Source organism: Nilaparvata lugens, chromosome 11, assembly GCF_014356525.2.
Source record: "Nilaparvata lugens isolate BPH chromosome 11, ASM1435652v1, whole genome shotgun sequence".
In the NCBI taxonomy this organism is placed as follows: Eukaryota; Metazoa; Arthropoda; class Insecta; order Hemiptera; family Delphacidae; genus Nilaparvata; species Nilaparvata lugens.
The window spans coordinates 27,546,517-27,565,291 of record NC_052514.1 but is presented as its reverse complement, the minus strand read 5'-3'; the positions used below and the strand labels follow the sequence as shown (position 1 = coordinate 27,565,291).

Below are 18,775 nucleotides of genomic sequence, written 5' to 3'. Positions count from 1 at the left end.
AGTTGATAGGGCTTATAAATAGCTATCCAGGGTATAAATTTGAAGAAAATCATTAGAGCCGTTTTTGAGAAAATCGTGAAAGCATTATTTTTTAGTCATTATCCGCCATCTTGAATTGAATTTCATTGAATTTCTTATTGCCGGATCCTCATGTTATAAGGACCTTACGTTTAAAATTTCAAGTTAATCGGTCAATTAGGAATGGAGTTAGGCCTATCGTGTTCACAGACATACACATACACACAGACCAACACCCAAAAATCATGTTTTTGGACTTTGAAACGTATAGAAAACTTGAAATTAGGGTACCTTAATATAGGGTACAATACTTTCCTTAACTAAGGTAATAGGGCAAGGAAAGTAAAAAACGTTTTTAAAAAAATGGGTACTTGGATGTTTAATTTACAGATAAATAAGAGTAGCTCTCATCAAAAAGTCAAATTTAATATTTATGTTAGGAATAGTATAATTTAATAAAATAATATAATATAATTTGGAATTATATTTATTATCTCTTTATTTTGACCCATATAACCTATTCCCGAAGTTTGGCACTTCAATTTTGGGACACTCTGTATAGTTTAAAGTTCCTTAATGGGAAACATTGGGGAGCCGGACACTAAGGTTACGTGAGCACAATACTACTATAGAGTAACTGACTATAGTGAGGTCCACGTTATAATGGATGTGTAGAAAAATAGCAGAACAATGTTACCGATTCTTTGCCTTGCCACTGTCTTCTAAAGGCAGTATACTTGTATATTGAAGTAATATTAAGGGCCGGTTTCCGAGCTCGGGATTTAGCTGAGTTCTAGACTTTAACTGGCTTTAAACTCTGGAGTCAGAAAATTGGCTTTCCGAGTCAGAGCGTTAACGTAGTTGAGGACTTAAATAGACTCTGGAGTTTAGAGATCACGTTAAACCCTGGAGTTTATAATTTCGCTTTCTGAGTGAAGGACTTATAAGTCCAGGACTTGAATTAGATTCTCGCCTCTTTCCGAGTCGATGATTTAACAAAAATCGTTAAGTCCAGAACATAAAAAAGCGTAATTTTAAATCCTCGACTGGGGTAGGGTTTAAATTTAAGTTCTAGACTTAACTGAGAAAAACACAATTTAGTTATTGTTTTGGAGTGGATAAAAAGCCAAATAGATGTCATGGAATACCTAAATTATTTGGATTAGTCCATCTAAATTCATAATTTATAGTTTACAAGTTCATTTTGGAATATAATTGTACCAGAATTATACGTAAAAAACTAACCTCATTTTACGACTGTGACATAACCTAAAAATGTTCAAGCAAAATAATACAAGGATTGCCTTGGAATTTATATTCCAATCTGAATGTTATTAATCAAATGTCATATCCAACATATTAATAATAATGAAAATAATAAATTATTACTCAAGTTCTTTTCAAAACAAATGCGTTTTCAAACTCAATAGCCTAATGAAATTTTTATTCCAAAATCACTGGTTAGATCAATGATCAATAACAGCATAACGCAAAATGGAAAGTTTATTCATTCACTTTCGAAGGTTTTGCTTTGAATAGGCCTACAAAGAAACCGAAACGTATTCATTTTTACAAAATAGTTTGGAGAGTATTCTCATTTGAATTGTCCCGCTGCAATCAGCTGTTTCCATTTCGTTATAATGCCAACAATACGACAGCAAAATATTGTGAATTTCCCTTATGTTTACTGCGTTAAAGTCCTGGACTCAAATAAGTCGAAAACTTGATAGACTCCGGAGTTAAGAAGATAAAATCGTGACTCAGAAAGTCAATTTAGACCAGAGAGCTTATTTTAGTCCTGGACTCTGTAAGTCCAGAACTTATAGATCCCGAGCACGGAAACCGGCCCTAACTGTTCATTCTTGTTTAAAATAATCAATAATATTTTATTCGTCGAGAAATAATTTATTTTTTAAAAGATTAAATATTTATAATTTAGATTTAATATTTTGTTAATTACTTATTGTTAGAAAACGATCTGACAACATTGCAGAGCTAGAAAAGGATAGCATTACCTGCTTTGTTGAATGATAGACAAGGATAGCAGCACCAATGATAAGTAAATACTGCCATTATAACGTGGATCTCACTATAGTACTTGTTCTTCGTGAAGCTATGTGACGTTGGTAGTCTCTCATACTGTGCCGTTCTCACACTCTCACCCGGCCAAAACAGTAATAATAGACAGAGTAGTAGTCTTGCAATTTGAAGCACAAACGACTTATACCATGGGATATCTTCTCTTGCTATCTTTTCTCTATGGCTTACCAGAACAATATAAATATTAATGGCCGGTTTCTATAAGTTCTGGATTTACAGAGTCCAGGACTAAAATAAGCTCTCGGGTCTAAATTGACTTTCTGAGTCACGATTTTATCTTCTAAACTCCGGGGACTATTGTGTTCTCAACTTATTTGAGTCCAGGACGCAGTAAACATGAGGGAAATTCACAATATTTTGCTGGTGTATTGTTGGCATTATAGCAAAACGGAAACAGCAGATTGCAGCAGGATAATTCAAATGAGTATGCACTCCAAACTATTTTGTAAAAATACGTTTCGATTTCTTTGTAAGCCTATTCAAAGCAAAACCTTTGAAAGGTGAATGAATGAACATTTCATTTTACTTTATGCTATTATTGATCATTGATCCTTACCAGTAATTTTGGAATAAAAATTTCATTAGGCTATTGAGTTTGAAAACGTATTTGTTTTGAAAAAAAAACTGGAATAATAATGTATTATTGTTATATTATTATTATTTATATGTTAAACATGATATTGATTAATAACATTCAGATTGGATTATAAATTACAAGGCAATCCTTGTATTATTTTTCTTGAACATTTGTAGGTTATGTCAGTCGTAAAATAAGGTTAGTTTTTTACGCATAATTCTGATTACTCGTAAATGAACTTGCAAACTTCATTTGCTTCAATTATGAATTTAGTTGAACTAATCCAAATAATTTAGGTATTCCATGACATCTATTTGGCTTTTTATCTACCCCAAAACAATAATTGAATTGTGTTTGCTCAGTTAAGTCTAGAGCTTGAATTTAAACCCTACCCCAGATGAGGGTTTAAAATCACGCTGTTTTAAGTCCTTGACTTAACGATTTTTGATAAATCCTTGACTCGGAAAGAGGCGAGAATCTAATTCAAGTCCTGGATTTATAAGACCTTTACTCAGAAAGCAAAATTATAAACTCCAGGGTCTAACGTGATCTCTAAACTCCAGGGTCTATTTGAGTCCTCGACTACGTTAATGCTCTGACTCGAAAAGCGAATTTTCTGACTCCAGAGTTTAAAGCCAGTTAAAGTGTAGAACTTAGCTAAATCCCGAGCTCGGAAACCGGCCCTAAGTTGTTTCCGCATTGATTGGTGTGGTTCTGTGGTATTCCTCCATTTCTCCATGGAAAATTAGAAGTTGTCAACCAGTTGATAATTCCTTATCTTTCTTATTAAAAATAATAATTTATACGGTATCTAATTTGAAAACCACAATTTATTTTGATTTGTTCGTTGATTACTCAATTCGATTTACTTTTGATAAACTTGAAATTTGGAGCATAAAGGACGTATACCATGGGATATCTTCTTATACTATATTTTCTCTATGTTATAACTTGTCACCGTATTACAGTAGGGTGGCCTGTAATACCTATACCGTGGGATATCTTGTTAAGCTATCTTTTCTCTATGGTTCTACTGACCGTCCGACTGGCAATGCCATGGTCCTAGTGCAGATGGCATAGAGATGCTTCTCCTGCTCCTCGATGAACTCGTGGTCGGAGAACTCGGGTCGCTGAGCAATTGAGATGGTGACCGGCCGTGACGATTGCAGTAGGTTCCTCACTTCGGCCACTCTATGGTCCGCATTGAATCGAAGCTTCAGAACCTGTCACACACGTTTATAAGCAAACTATTAATTAATTTATTTATTTGATTTCCAACGGTTACACCAATTTACAACTAATGTAAAATAAGAGGTACAGTATAAGACACTCTACGGTATGCACTGAATGGAAGCTTAAGAATCTGCTACATACGTTTACTAGGGGATGGTTAATTAAGGTACAGTATAAGATTTTCTCTGTTATGAATTCATCTAGGTAGGACTTAAACAATAGAGGCTAGTTGGTTCTTATAACTTTACTTATCTCTCATTCATTATTATTTCCTACATATTTGGGAAAAGTATAGAACATTCTTGAGGCCAGCCACTAACCCAAGTGTTTAATCACATTGAATGCGTGTATGTGCAAGTGCACGTCGAATCATGCATGAGCCGAAAAACAAAATCTGGAAAGTATCATTGAAACACGTTGTGACTTGCATGGAGCTGCTCACACTGAAAGCAACCAGCAAGTCCAAGTGTTCAGTGTGAGTGTTCCTATTGCTCTTTCCAGATTTTATTTGTCATCTGCACGCTTGGTCATGCATAACCAATACGCATCCAATGTGATCACACACTAACTCTTCGCCAAACAAAACCTGCCCTGCAAGAGCACATGAATGCTGAAATGTTTCCATCAATCGGAACGATTTGAACAGTCGAAAAGATTTCATACAAGAAAATGCGATTGAACTGATATATTTAAAATGTAAAAAAACAGTGGAAAAAAGTATGTTGGACTAGTGGCACACGAATATACGTGATAATGAGGTGCGGCTGGCCTAATATATCTGAGAAAAGTATGATTGACTATTGAAAAATTGTCACGATTGTAATGTAGCCGATTATTTGACATGAATTTTCATAATCCGAGAGCATCAATTGTTTTAAAAGGTATTCTTAATATTTAATTTTAGTTTCCATTTTAACTTTGAGTTTTCAATTAAATTAAATCGATTATTTAGTTCTCCAATATATTATCTGTTTGTTTATTCTTTTAAATTATAGTTTTCTCATGAGTTATGGAGTTAGATCAATTTAACCTCTTAAAAAGCCAAGCGATTCCCCCATTATAAATTGTTACTATAATACCAGCTCAATACCATACCTAATATAACCCCAATTACCAATAACAATTACCCCATTACACTATAGTCAACTGCACAAAAATAGTTTTATGGGAATTGGAACGGTCAAATACCTTTCTTTACTTTATTCTGTAAAAATAGCTTTCACAGACCTTGGTATCTTAACAATATAATGGACAGTACATATATGATGTTATTGTCTTCTTCAAAAAATAAGCAGGCTCAAACTTGAGAAATAATTCACACAATTATAATAATTATTATATTTGTTCATATCACAGAAAGACATAGATTAGATATTTTTGAGAAATAACGAGAAAAAGATCAGAGGAAAGAATATTTTGTGAAGCTACCAACCAGATTGCAATCATTAGAAGATCCTAAAATCTTTGCAAAAAACTCGAACGAATATCTGGTGAACCTGTATCTTTATTTCTTACAAGAGTTTCAACTACCGGTGATTTTTAATTTCAACATTTTCTTATTTTTCAGTCTTCTCATAGAAGAAGGCTACCTTAGCGTTTTGTCAATAATTAATAATTGTCACAATTCAAATGTACTTCTACACATTTTGATGAATAAATATTTATTCTATTCTACTCTAATTATAATGTGTACCTCACTGTATTATTTATTTAGCGTATGGCAGATACACAACACATATAAAGCTTATGAGTCTCAAATGTCCACATATACACTATTAGTTCATTCAACTAAACTCAACTATATATATTTTAAATTTCTTTGAGATGTTGTATGGTTTTCGGTCAGGAGAACATAAGTTTGTCTTATTACCTCACTGTAATTTATCAGCGATAGTTAGTAACATTACTAACTAGACAATAATTATATATAACAGCTTGATATATTCCTTTACCTGGTAGTCATTGGTGAGCGTAGTCTCCATGCCATCCTCACTGTCAGGGGGGTCGGGGCGGGTGAAGATGGGCGCATGGCCGGCCTTGTGGTCACCGGAGCTGGTGGCGCCACCGGCCGAGTCCTGGCGACCAATCAGCTGATAGCACAAGTCCTGTCGACCAATCAGCTGATAGCACTGCTCTGGCCAATCGGTGGGTGGGTTCTCGCGCACTGAGTGCATTGCGTCATGCAGCACCAGGGCGATGCCCGCTGGCAGGCTGCTCAGTTCGGTCGCCGTATAGCCTGAATATCACATCCAATAACATCAGTATCTTACCAAAAAAAGTCAGAGGAGAAGAAGAAAAGATAGCATTATAGATTCAAGATTCTTTATTTGCCAAAACATTTTACAAAATTTAAAAGCGGTGAGTTCCGCGGTATAATGGCTAAAATTAATAAACATTGGTGTAGCTAGCGTTGTCAATCATTCCACATGGAAAGGAAGGTGAACAAGAAGGGAGATGTCCATGAAAGAGTTTCCATGAAAAATACAGTTGGGACTTACTAGTAGGTTACAAATACTGATGATACAACAGCAGAAAAAGGTGCTCCACTGGAACTTTTTCAATGAGTGAATTAATTTATTTATTTACAAAATACAAGATAAAACTTTACTTTAAGAATATTAAACTGGACCAAAGTATAGTAAATGAATAACTCATTAAAAAGCAGCTAATTACTACAAATAACAATAACTATTAATAGTTATAGAATCTTCAGTTGAAAAAGATAGCACAGCTATCGAAAAAACTGCATAATGTAAGTTTTTAATTGTTTTCAATGTATCTGTGTCGTGTGTTTCCTGTTTGAATTAGTATTAAATAACTATAAATAGATATTTTTACTTTCGTTGTCCTATTACCATAGGTGAGGAAAGTATTGCTTTCCGAAAAAAATTAAGGTACCCAAATTTCTAAATTTCTATACGTTTCAAGGTCCCCTGAGTCCAAAAAAGTGGTTTTTGGGTATTGGTCTGTATGTGTATGTGTGTGTGTGTGTGTGTGTGTGTGTGTGTGTGTGTGTGTGTGTGTGTGTGTGTGTATGAGTGTATGTGCGTCTGTGTACACGATATCTCATCTCCCAATTATCGGAATGACTTGAAATTTGGAACTTAAGGTCCTACCCCTATAAGGATCCGACACGAACAATTTCGATCAAATTCAATTAAAGATGGCGGCTAAAATGAAGAAAATGTTGTCAAAAACAGGGTTTTTCGCAATTATCTTAAAAACGGCTCCAACGATTTTGATCAAATTTATACCTAAAATAGTCATTGATAAGCTCTATCAACTGCCACAAGTCTCATATCTGTAAAAATTCCAGGAGCTCCGCCCCATCTATGCAAAGTTTGATTTTAGATTCTCAAGTATCAGGCTTCAGATACAATTTAAACAAAAAAATCTAAGTGGAAAAGATTAAGCATGAAAAACAACTGAACGCAACGGCTTCTATATTTTGATTGTCTTAATAGAAATTAAAATTTATTCGCCATGAAAAAAAATCTTTAAAAATAATAAAACAAAAAATTAATACTCACACTGTTCATGGTTATGAAAAAATATGTTTTCAATTAAATTCAAATCAACCCGTGAGAATAATTGATATTACATACAACAAAAATAAAATTGGATATTTTTGTACAAGAATAAAGCAAGATAATTTTTTTGTAGGAAAAGATTCTCAATTGATATAAACTATAAAACTAAACAATCCATCAATAAAGCAGGATTATGATTACACTGTGTTTTGAATGATTGCTGATATATCATTACCATTTATTTTATTTATTTATAAAATACTATAATCATAATACAATTATGACATTGGAGGAAAAACATTATTCAATGATATGAATAAATGAATAATCATAATAAATAAATATATTGTATTTTTTAATATTTTAAATAAATTCAAAAGCTGAACATTCAAAATCTTTCACTTCATTGTTGAAAGATCTTCTTTCACTTCATCTTTCACTTCATATATTCTATTTATTATATTTCTATAAACTCTAACTTTTTCTATACTCATAAAAAGCCTCTACAAGGTACTTGTACTAGGTATTAATTGATATGAATTTCAAAATGTATGTAACAATGATGGTTAAAATTAATTTTTCAACCATCTTCTAATAACTCGGCTATAATATATAGCTTCAGTTGATATAGAATAATTTTTCATCTTAACATAATTTTATTAATAATAAAAGTTTAAAAAATTACAGTTAACATCTCTGATCATAATGAATCAATAAAGAAAAAGTTTTACTTGATTCATAGGAATAATTTGGATGCGTACCTGAATAACATCTTTTGAGCGTTGATTTACTGCAGACATTACAGGGTAAGGAGCAATTGTTAGAGAACTATGTTCGATTATAAAGTGGAATATGTCTTTCATAACATCACAAGGTGTTTCCGTGAAATACATGGGCGCTGATAGTAATTTCAAGTTGTCGTCTGACATTTGTATGCTCTGAAAATGATAGAAAAACATGAGGTTATAAACTAAATACAGTACTATATGATTTTCAGAAAAGTACTAATAACCTTTAAATAAGAACTAATAATCTCATAGTTCACAAACTGAATTTTTACAGATAAAAAAGTACCAAATTAGCAATATGTTTCGAATATTTATTGGAGCATACAAGAAAATTAAACAGATATGAGGTTTCTAGTTCAAAACTATTAGATAACATAGGCCCGGTTGCACAAAAGCCGGTTAAATTTTAACCGTGATCAAGTTTACGAGAACCAATCAGAGAAGGCGTTTTTGAAAAGACTGCTTCTCTGATTGGTTCTCATGGAATTAATCACGGTTAAAATTTAACCGGCTTTTGTGCAACCGGCACATAAAGTTTAAGGCAGAGATAATGCAAAACAAGATCGGAATACGAAAGTTATAATATCGGACAAATTTTTTACATTATTTTATCATGATTTATTTGAAATAATTGAAACTTTAAAAATATTGTTAGATATTGCACAAAAATACAGCCGTAAATATTGATGTCATTTAACGGAACTAATACCTATGACAGGAGAACCAACAAACGAATGACGCCTTTTTACAGAGGTTGAATCAAATTGTATTTTCGAGCAACTAGCCGTTCATCTTAGTAGTAGAAACTATCATATTCGTATTTCTACAAATCATAAATTTCTATTCAAAAATGTTCTTTAAACCAAAGCAAAAAGACATTCAAAACAAGAAAAAATGAACAAAAAGTAAAATAGAAAAAAATAAGCAAAAAATAGTTGAAAAAATTAAAATTTATTATGAAACCAGTTCTATTATTGTTTTTCAATATCTGCTGCAGTACTTACAATATTTTTTAGTGGACATGTTGTGGGGAAATCTCTCCAATAATGCTCAATGTAAGCATTCATTCTCAAGTCAGCAGCTAATTGATGAAGAAGTCTCGCCAGCATAGGCAAGGACTCTGATAGCAGCAAGTTCAATTTCAGGTCCTGAAATTGCAACAATTTCATGAAAGCTATTCTCAAAGATAACCCCTTCAGTATCAAAAGATGGAATAGAATAAACAAGCAGAGATGATTTGATAACAAGTCATTTTTCCAAAAGAAAAGTGATAATTATTTATAGTGATAGTTTATAATTTAAACAAGATGGTTTCAATTTTTCCAAGTACTGGCAATGATTATTTATAGTACTGTAGAGTAATATTACAAGGTATCCTTAATTTTCCTCTCCCGATCTGTGTGTTTTTTTGTAAAATAGAATATAAATAATAAAATAGTAGTATTGACGCAGATATTCATGATAATTGGAGGTGAGAAGCACATGACCAAAATCCATAATTTGGTGTAGGATAGATAAATATAACAATTACAATTGATAAATTACAAAATACAACATAACGATTGACATGTATATATTCTGTCACTGTCAGTTTACAGAAATTATATGAATAAGGAATCCAGATTCCACATCACCTGATAAATATATCATCTGTCAACAAGCCTTACGACTCATCAGCCGGGATCGAAAGTTCATCATGTTTATTAACAGTTAGATATGCCAGAACTCAATAATTAAATAATAAAAAAAACAAAAATAATAAATTAGAAGAATTACGGAGTTTTTGAAATACAGTCGAACCTCTCTATAACGAACCTCCACTTAACGAAATCCTCTACACAATGAATTTTTACCTGGTCCCATGACATTTTAGAGTGTTGGCTGCTTATTTACCTCTATTTAACGAATTTCGGACCTCTCAACAACAAAGTTTTCTCTTGACTTCAACATACAAAATGTAGTGTGTATAGGAAGCAGACGGTCATTTTCAAGAAATTGTTTAGTTTCAGTAGAAAGGTCAATAGACTAAAAATTATGGCAATTCAGGTAGGAAGAAGATAGGGTAGTAGACAGTCAAAAGAGGGTGAAACACAAGTCGGGAATTGAATTCCAAGAACTTGTCATTATTGTAGACCAGGCAGGTGAACGACTGGGCTTTCCCATTATTGCTTTTGTCACACATATTCATTCATTTACCGCCGTGAAACGATATTATAAGATCCATAGGATCGTGGCAGTTTTCTTGACAGAACCTCTCAATAACGAATACCTCTCTACAGCGACTTCGTTATACAGAGGTTCGACTGTACCTTCTATAGTAAGATTCAGGTTATAGGCCGGTAGCAGACGAACCACTATCGCATGTGGGATGTGGGATCGACATACCACAAAACAATACGAATAACGCAGAGAGACTTTTACACTACATTCGAGAAAACGCTCATTAGTGCGATTGTGGTACAGAAGTGGTACCGCGTGGTGATCAAATCAGTGGTACCACAATCGCAAGGGAAATAATCGCTAACACAGCGCGCAACGCCATGTGGAAGTATCAGTGCCACTGCCATGCCTGCCAATGCATTCCATATGCGCTGCGTTTGTGGTACCACAGAAGGAAGATAGTAGCTCCCACATCCCACATGCGATAATGGTTCGTCTGCAACCGGCCATAAAGTTAGCATCTGATTAAGATTGGTTTGCTGTCCTTGTCGTGGGACAACTCCGCACTATTGCCAACTTGTTTGTAGACTATGTGATGAACTACGAATATATTATTAATTTCATCTCAATTATGGAAATTTATTATTAAATCATGGAAAAATTTCTACTAGATTAATAAAATATATTTGGGGGAAAGAATTGATTATAATCAACGAGAATCAACAATTAATAGACTCTTCAATGTTTATTTCCATTACGAACTGCTTGTTAATAATCACTTTTGAACAACTAAATTACGACATAGCAGTCAGTTATTTATAAATAATAGCTATTACTCTCTATTATTCTATTAATCGCTATTTCTATAAAAGCTACTCAGAGTGTTGATGAAGGGCCTAGTGTCCGAAAGCGCTCCACAAATGTGAGTAGAAGCTAATAGCTTTTATTTAAAAATACCTGACTGCTATGTCGTAATTTAGTTGTTCAAAAGTAATTATTAGACTATCAAATCAGATTTACCTGGATAAATTGAATCACAGCTACTATATAGTGAGGTCCACGTTATAATGGCAGTAGATAAAAATGTGCGAACAGCGTTGCCGATTTTCTGCCTTAATAAGTTATATTTCTACAATGTTAAAAACGAATTTGGCAACGTTGCGGAGCTATAGAGAGAATGCGCAATCTGATTTGTCGAATGACAGACAAGGATAGCAACACCATAGCCAATGAAACACTGCCATTATAACGTGGACCTCACTATAGAAGCTTTAGCATATCTGAAGCATATCTATAGCTGCATAGAAGCTATATAGCATAAATACTATAGAAGGCGGTGGAAAAACTTGGCAACTATGCCATCCTATCTCTTCTACTAATTTTATACCGTGAATCTTACAATACAGACGTATTTGAAAAAAATGAACATGTGTACCGTACCTCATAGAGTAGATGAAGCGAGAAGAGAATCAAATGCATGGACCGGAATAGGATGGCCGACGTGTCTAGAGATGGTTCAACATCATTGGCAGCTTTGTCCTCATTTGATTTCAGGGTAAAAGGCTGATCCAAGGCAAGGAGTGACCGAAGTCCATGACTCGTTTTTGCATGATGTTGCGAACTCAGCAAATAATCCCAATCCTTTCATAAAAAGTTACACAAATTACTAAATAATTTATAGTTAATTAGAACGAAAGGACTTTTAAATTACAAACATTTTCTGCTAATTTGGCAGAAAAGTGTCTCAAACTTAGAATTTAATCATTTGAAATATACATTTAATATACGGTAGGTTTATTTTAAATTTATTAGTTTTGTTAATTTCAATTTTCAATCATAAAAGCATAATCAAACATCAATCATCAAAGGATAATAGAAATTTTTAATTTGTTCACTGTCATATTTTCTTTCTTGGATTATGAATATTTTTAATATCAGGTTAGAATACTTTCACTCAATAAACATAGTTTACAAATAAATAATAATACCTGATAACATATGGTTGTTAATAACTCACATCGTCAGATCCACAATAGGACGCTCTTTTCTTCCTTAGAATTTGTGAAGGAGCTTCGGGGATTGTCGTGTTCAACTGCATTGATGGCAGCTTCTCTACGTTGTATCCGAGTAAACCTAAAAAGTACAAGTCAATACCAATTAAAATTGATTTTACAAGGAAATACTAAAGAAAGGAACAGATGGAAATCAATAATTATATACAGGAAGAAACCTTCTAAATTGTCACTAATTATAATATTTAAGGATCACCAGAGACTGAAGGCTAGAACGATTGTATTGTCCACAATTTCAACAGATTAAATTAGACTGATAAGTTCAATGTAAGAAGACGTTAAACAAAGCTGAGGCGATTGTTTATTTATTATAACAAGGACTACCTTATTATTTTATCTTCTATAATGTTATTGCATTAGTGTCATTTGCATTGTAAATTATTATTATTCCTGGGAAAAACACGAATAGGTGGCATTTCTATTTATTTTTTGATTGATAAATTTATTGATAAGCAATCATTCGTATTATTATTATTTTTCAAGATTACGTCCTAAGGACTCCAGTTATGGAATATAAGACAAGTCAGATCAATAATTTTGCAATAAAATCGCCGTCAGTTTGGTGATAAATGCACAAAGCTGATAAACTAGGTATTTGCAGAAAGTAATCTTTGCTCAGAACAAGCATTTGACCGTTTGGTCTCAGGCCCACGTTGTCTTGGTTGTTCCATGACAACTTATTCGGTTACTTTTGAAATGATACGTTCGCATCTCTATCGCAAATTCTATATTAGATCATCGCGGTCAAATAGAACGAGTACCGACCAGTACTGAGTTCTCGGTAACTGTATACAAGATAAGCCTCTTAGTAAGTTACTAATCAAGTAACATAACCTCGTATTTCAAAATGTATAATAGTATCAGCCGAAAGCCGTAACATGAAAAGATAAGTGTTAGAGAGTACAAGTTAACTCATTTGAAAAGTAATTTATCCATATAAAAAATTATAAATTTACATTACATTTATGTGCATGGTTCCTTATTAAGTAACTTTCTCAAGGTTTGCTTGGTGTGACTTGATTTTTACGAAAGATTTTCAATTTTATTTTAATATTTCTATCATACAACTCTCACCTAAAAGATGTGTTTCGAACAGCTGCCATTCTTGTGTAGGTGTGAAATCTTGCGTTCCTGGAGCATTGCGCGCGCCGCACCATTTCACTATCACCTGCAGGGATAGATCTCGCGGCAGTACCGATTTCAACACTTCCAAACATCTGCAAACTTCAAAAATAATCCACTTTTATCATGTACTACATACTTTTAACAAAATTACTCGTACATGGAATGATAGACTCAAGAATTCTTAAGGTAAATCTGAGTTGATCTATTTGTGAAGATGAATAAAATACTTGATTATTTAATTAAAGAGAATCACTAGTACTCTTATTATATTTTATATCAGACACGACTAGTTTCGGCAATAATGCCATTATCAACGGCATTCAAGATGTAAGGACACTTGAAAATGTCATTAACGCCGAAACTAGACGACTTTGATATAGAATATAATAAGTGTACTAGTGATTCTCTATAATTAAATATTCAAGTAGTCCTATCGAAATACTTGATTGAATATGAATAAAAATAAAGATATAAGTAGGCCTACCCATTTTAAAAATTACTAAAAACATGTTTCGGCTATGATGCTATTATCAAATTATTATTTTATTTTTATTTATATTAAAGAGTAGCCCTAATGAAAAAAGACTACTTGATTGAAATATTAAATACATCGATTCTGCCTGAGATGGTGGCACGGCCCACCGAAATATTCCCCATTTAAAATGTAAGTTTGTAAGTGTTTTTATTGTACATATTGTGCAATTTCTGTCTATAATTATGATAATATTGATAAATAAATACAAAATATATAAATTACACAACTTTGTCGGAGAATTAATCTGCAGAACAAAAAATTGAAATAAAAAAAAATTTGTAATTAATTTCCTTTTGCAAGTAAATATCAATTTTCATTTGAATTTAAATTCAATAAGATATAGAGAAATGACAACCCATCTGCACATCTATGGATTTATCTGGTCAATTTCTCTGTGATTGACAATTCCACAGACGGAGAGACAAATAAAATAGAATCTGTAATATTTGAATGATTTTTTTGTTATAATATGTTCTTTTTAAAGGAAAATCACCAACGCTTTCTGAGTCAGGTGTAATTGAAGCTCATAATAATTAAGTGAGAATTAATATTATAATGATCAGAGCCCACAATATTTATTAACAATACTATAAGCGGTGTAAATTTATTCAAAAACGTTACTGCTGGAGCTCAACATAAATCAGTCAAAAACCAAATTATTCTAAAAGTTTATTTTAAAATAAATTGCTTAGCTAATTGACCTATTAGGCCATCTCACTCGCCAGAATTTCTTAACAATTTCTGTGTTGATATTTCAACAAGATTATGATGTATCAATTAATCTAACAAATGAATAGTTACTTTAATAAATAAATGTTGAATAAAATAATTGAATGAAGAGTGGTTACCTAAGGGTGAAGAGCATATGTTGGGTAGCGTTACTCGAAACATTGTGCCGTTGAGGAATTCCTGCACAAAAATACAATATTTAAAATTAAATTACAATTTCAACAGTAATATTCATTGAATTAAGTGTTATCAGCTCAACATATCAACAAAATTAGCATCTTATTCCTATTGAATACAAAAAAAATCCAAGTAAAATAAAACAAGATTCATGATATATCATGCTTCTAGACTTTATAAAAAATATTTTCTATAATGATAATGATATAGGCTACCATTATTTTTTGGCTTATGCTATTTTTTCCCTATGGATATATTTAGTAACCTTTTACCCCACAAAAAAGGGGACACTACAGTGATTACGGCTGTAACGAATACAGCCATTGTTACAGCGGCTAGAGTCGTTTCAGTCGTCACTTTGGAATTCCACCTTAAAGGGACGGCCTCTGACCGCTTAGCGGCACATTGCACAAACTAATTTAGAACTGACAAATCATTATTCGTCCAGTCACTATATACATTGGAATACGCCCATAGGGATTTTGAATTATTCATCTAAATGGTAACAATCGGAAGATATTGTTGATCAAAAACTAAAATTAATCAGATTTGATTTTTCTTCAAATTTTACTTATTTTTGAAAAATCATAGCTCAGTACTCATTGGAGATAGAGAGTTCCTTATGATCTCATTTTATTCAGGATTTTATAATCTGAAAAAAGGCGAAAGTAAATTTTTCTTTCCGATTACTGGATTTGGTAGTAATAGCTGAAAACTGGGAAATCAACCGAAAATACTAGGTTTTTGGGCCACTATGTATCTAGCACAAGGAAATTTTGCATGAAAAAATTGGTTCTGGACTTCTCTCATGTATCCAAATAAAATATTGAAAAATCATAACTACAATATAAATTGCAAGCACACATTCCCCCTTTTTTATGTCTATATTGACTGGACTAAATGCCATGAGATGATCAATTGAGAACAGTTTCAAATTTTGTTTAGTGAGAATGTACCATCTTCGTATAGAGTTTATTTTCATAGGCGTTCAGGACGCACAATTAAACATTTTTTGAATTCGTAATCTTTCGCACCTATCCTCGAGTGAGCAGAACTCTATGGAGAAGGCTCAGTGGAGCTGCTCTTCGAGAAGCTCCCGAAATCGCATATCAAAGTTACCGAATTCAGCTTCCTCAAAGTCATCTCAAAAGATAAGTCTTTTGAGGATACGGTCTTCCGGAATATTTCGTCTAAATTACGAACCTGGGTTCATCATTGTGTTAATATTATCATACGTTACGATGTTGACATATAAATTGACATCTGAATTGATCAATTGAGAACAGTTTCAAATGTTGTTGTTATTATAATACGTTAATATACAAATTTGAATCTAAAATAATTATCAAATAAAGTACAGAGTGAGCATAAAGTCTTGCCCTGATTTTAAAAAAATATTACAGAATAACCGTTTGACATAATAACTAAAATCTGGCGCTGTTACATAGGTTAGTGTTCGTGGTTTTTTTGATCAATAGATGGCGCTAGTGGTCCTAAACAATGACGCTGTCTGCTAGTTCACGTTAGTTGCGGTCAAAATGGCGTCGAAGCAGGAAAAAGCACAATGTGTGCTTTGGTTTCACGAAACGAAATCGCCCATCAGTGTTCAGCGTAATTTTCGGGCTTCTTATGGACGCAGCCCTCCTGATGTTGAATCAATAAAGCGATGGTATGACAGGTTCAAAGAAACAGGCAGCGTTGAAGATCTTCCTAGAAAAGTGGCAGGCCTAGTGTGAGTGAAGCAACTGTTGATCGTGTTCGGCAATCATTTCAACGGAGTCCGTCTAAATCAACTCGTCAAACATCAAGTGAACTTCAAATACTGCAAGCAAGTGTTGTGAAAATTCTTCATAAAAGGCTTAGGTTGCATGCTTATAAAGTGCAAATCGTGCAGGCCTTGCAACCAAATGATTTGCTGAGACGTGCAGAATTCGCAACTGAGATTCTCAACAGGATTGATGGCGCTAACGATTACTTAAATCGCATATGTTTTACAGATGAATTCACCTTTCATGTCAGTGGAATGGTAAATAGGCATAATGTCCGTATATGGGGATCAGAGAATCCACACGCTACTGTACAGCTACAGCGAGACAGTGAAAAAGTTAATGTTTGGTGCGGCCTAATGCACAACAAGGTTTTTGGGCCGTTTTTCTTCACAGAAAAAAACATTAGTGGTAACATTTACTTAGACGTGTTGCAACAGTTCATTGCACCACAGTTAGAAGATTATCAACCATGGATAATTTTCCAGCAAGATGGAGCACCCCCCACTGGACTTTGATAGTGCGTAATTTCCTAGATGAAGCATTTCCGGATCGGTGGATTGGAAGGGATGGTCCAACACCCTGGCCACCCCGCTCTCCAGACTCTAAAATAAATCTCCCCTTGAATTTTTTTATGGGGATAAATCAAGGACAGAGTCTTCGCCACACCAGTTGCTGACATCGACGAATTGAAGGCTAGGATACAAGCTGCTGTGGGTACTGTGACAGAACACATGTTACAAAACACCTGGCGAGAACTGGAATACCGCTTCGACATTCTCTGGGCTACCAAGGGGGCACACGTTGAAGTTTACTAACGTAAGTGATATTAAAAAAAACTACTAACACTAACCTATGTAACAGCGCCAGACATAAATTGATATGTCAAACGGTTATTCTGTAATAAATTTTTAAAATCAGGGCAAGACTTTATGCTCACTCTGTATTTCAATAGGGCTACTTAATTTGTTAATTGATGAAAAATAATTCCAAAGTACCCATTTGTAAAAAAAACGTTTTTAAAACAAAGGGTTACTATGGAATTATTTTTTATTAATTAACTAATATTATCAATTGTTAATAATATCTGACGTTAAGAGTTAGTATCAGGTTTTGAAAATAACGAACATACCAAGGTAACCCTGTTAGCGACGGGGTCTCTGAGGGAGCTGATGTGAGCGTCCTTCGGTGTTGAATGCACTTGGTGGCTGGGTGTTGCGAACTCGACATTATTCGCACTTCTGCCTGCTACAGGCGACAACAGGTGCACTTTCTCATCGAATGCTCCTTCACCAACCAAAGTCGATGAGATAAAACTAGATGATCGTCTGGAAAATATGATCGATATTGAATTCGGATTATGATGAATTTTACAAAATAATAATTTAGATTTACATAATCGGACCATAGAATACAGATTAGATTAGTGCTCTATATTTATGTATGTTACAATATATACTGGCTTATACACTGATTTACATTAAATGACAGTATTGCTAATTATTCAAAGAAGTTTACAGAGTATGAAAAATTAATTAATGAGAGTTAAGATTGAATTCAATTGGAAAAACGATAATATGATATTGTGATGTAATTTCATACATGTGTTTCAACAAATAATTGTCGATTCTCTGAAAAGGATATAAAATAATATCTTTCCCATCAACACACGACCGGGGCAGAAGGAGAAATAGAAAGTATGTCGCCATTCCAAGAAGTGATGCCAACATTTCGCATTACCGCTAGCGTTGAACTGCGCTAACTGTTGGCGACCTCTTGGTGTCGCAATTAAAAAGTTTAAGTGCCGGTTGCACAGAAGCCGGTTAAATTTTAATTGTGATTAATTCCACGAGAACCAATCAGAGAAGCCGTCTTATCAAAAAGACCTTCTCTGATTGGTTCTCGTGAAATTGATCACGGTTAAAACTTTACCGGCTTTTGTGCAACCGGGCCTACCTGTTTAAA

General features: G+C 33.5%; 1 protein-coding gene across 1 annotated transcript in view; it reads right to left on the bottom strand.

Moving 5' to 3' along the window:
- LOC111048298 (anaphase-promoting complex subunit 1) overlaps positions 1-18,775 on the bottom strand; it is an 85,868-nt gene that overhangs the window by 40,536 nt on the left and 26,557 nt on the right. Inside the window, exons 15-24 of the mRNA XM_039437270.1 lie at positions 17,943-18,138; positions 14,987-15,047; positions 13,553-13,702; positions 12,424-12,539; positions 11,847-12,047; positions 9,251-9,394; positions 8,190-8,396; positions 6,767-6,776; positions 5,881-6,164; positions 3,734-3,918 (exon numbers count right to left, since the gene is read on the bottom strand). Coding sequence (XP_039293204.1) covers positions 3,734-3,918; positions 5,881-6,164; positions 6,767-6,776; positions 8,190-8,396; positions 9,251-9,394; positions 11,847-12,047; positions 12,424-12,539; positions 13,553-13,702; positions 14,987-15,047; positions 17,943-18,138 — 1,554 coding nt within the window. The remainder of the gene's footprint in view (positions 1-3,733; positions 3,919-5,880; positions 6,165-6,766; positions 6,777-8,189; positions 8,397-9,250; positions 9,395-11,846; positions 12,048-12,423; positions 12,540-13,552; positions 13,703-14,986; positions 15,048-17,942; positions 18,139-18,775) is intronic.